The following is a 1,858-nucleotide window of genomic DNA, read 5'->3' on the forward strand; positions in this document are numbered from 1 at the left end:
CAAATGGAGCTTCTCTGGCCGGCTACCTTCTCTGGCCAATTAATACCCTTTTTAGGCCAATTTCTACGATTTATTCAGCCCGCAAAAGAAGTCTGATGGAGACTAGAAATTTCCCGCCATTTGACAATTGAAGGAAACTTTTTTTTTCTTCAGCAATTCTCCACGGAGACGGTGAGTACTGGAGGTCACGGGGAGGTCGGCATCCGGGTCCTTCTGCACGACCAGACGGAGCCGCCGGTGATGGACAGTCAGGCCGTGGCACTGGCGCCGGGTAACCACGCCTTCATGGCTGTCAGACAGACACAGGTACGTCACTTTGACCTCACTGTGACGTCACACACACACACACACAGGCACACACACACACACACACAGTCACACACTCACATGCACACACACACACATGTACAATCGATTGATTGATTCGTTGATTGGATATTGCAGTACCGTAACCATGAGCCCCCTGGGGGAATTGCGGTGAACTGCAGCTGATACATTATAATCGTACGATTGATTGATTGATACCTTGATTGATTGATCGATGGATTGATCGATGGATTGACTGATTGGTTATTGCAGTACCGTAACGAGGCCCCCTAGAGGAAGTGAGGGGAACTGCAGCTGGCCCATTATGACCCGTATGATTGACTGATAGAGAGATTTATAGATTTATAGATATATGGATTTGTAGATTTATATACTTATAGATTGGTTTGATATTGCAGTACCGTAACCATGAGCCCCCCTGGGGGAAGTGCGGGGAACTGCAGCTGACACATTATGACCCGTACACGCTCCCTGCGTGCCTGCTGGAGTGCCGCAGTCGACATGTGGAGCAGGCCTGCCAGTGTACTCCCTACTTTCTACCAGGTAAATACACATATTTTCATCTAATAGCACTCTCTTAGAGACTGGAAAGCAAATACAACAAAAATTGCACTCTGAAACAAGTTTAAACTGATTTTTTTTTCCTCAAAAACTCACAGGAACAGCCACTCCTTGCGAGCCACCAACCATCTTCCAGTGCGTCAACCAAGTTTTAAGTAAGTCTTTTTTTTGTTTAGAGTTAAAAACTTTTGTTCCATCACAAAAGTTCTCTCACCTAGAGCTTTCGACCAGTCACTCTGGTCTTCCTCAGTAGACTGACCCAGTGAGGCTTGTCATGTGGGTTCTTTGAAGTGTGACATCAACATCAGTGTGACTGTTAGAAAGCTTTTATATAAGTGAGAGAACTTTTTTGCGTTGGACCAACACCGATGAACTTTCATGATAGTATAAGTCATTTTTTGTTTACAAAGTTTACAGCCGTTAAATTTTTTTTTACAGCTCAGCTGGTGTCTGGGGAACTTAAATGTGACTGTCCCATTCCCTGCACCATGACTAAATATGGTGCATCTGTGACGTACGCAGGATACCCCAACAGGCTTACAAAGAAAAGCTACAACGCTGCTTACAACCTCACTCCGGACTACATCAGGTGCGTTGTAGTTAGGCCACACCGACTTAATTTTATGGATGACATCCTCTGAAGACCCCCAAAGTTTGAAACTAGTGCGCGCGGGCGAATAAAAAAATTTCCGGCCAAAAATAAAGATAATTTGCTAAACCACAGGAATACAAAGCTGGTATTGTGAATTTGTGGCAGCGACGTACACGACAAGCCGGCACATGCTGGCTTTTTTTCGGAATTTATGAATCGGCACTCTACATATATGTACTGAGTTCTTGAGTCGTAAAGCTTGGGTGCCATCCTCTAGACTTACCACCGGCTCCGTGTTGTCGCTACCATAGACTACCCAGGATTAGAGCCAGGTCAGTGCCTCGGAGGACGTGATCTTCTTTTTTTTTATTTTTGTAG

The 1,858-nt window shown here is 45.2% G+C and overlaps 1 protein-coding gene across 1 annotated transcript in view; it reads left to right on the forward strand.

The window, feature by feature from the left end:
• LOC109461563 (acid-sensing ion channel 4-like) overlaps window positions 1-1,858 on the forward strand; it is a 5,436-nt gene that overhangs the window by 2,866 nt on the left and 712 nt on the right. The window contains exons 6-8 of the mRNA XM_019757939.1: window positions 154-306; window positions 726-870; window positions 1,327-1,477. Coding sequence (XP_019613498.1) covers window positions 154-306; window positions 726-870; window positions 1,327-1,477 — 449 coding nt within the window. The remainder of the gene's footprint in view (window positions 1-153; window positions 307-725; window positions 871-1,326; window positions 1,478-1,858) is intronic.

Source organism: Branchiostoma belcheri, unplaced genomic scaffold (genome assembly GCF_001625305.1).
Source record: "Branchiostoma belcheri isolate BF01 breed outbred unplaced genomic scaffold, Haploidv18h27 scaffold94, whole genome shotgun sequence".
Lineage (NCBI taxonomy): Eukaryota > Metazoa > Chordata > Leptocardii > Amphioxiformes > Branchiostomatidae > Branchiostoma > Branchiostoma belcheri.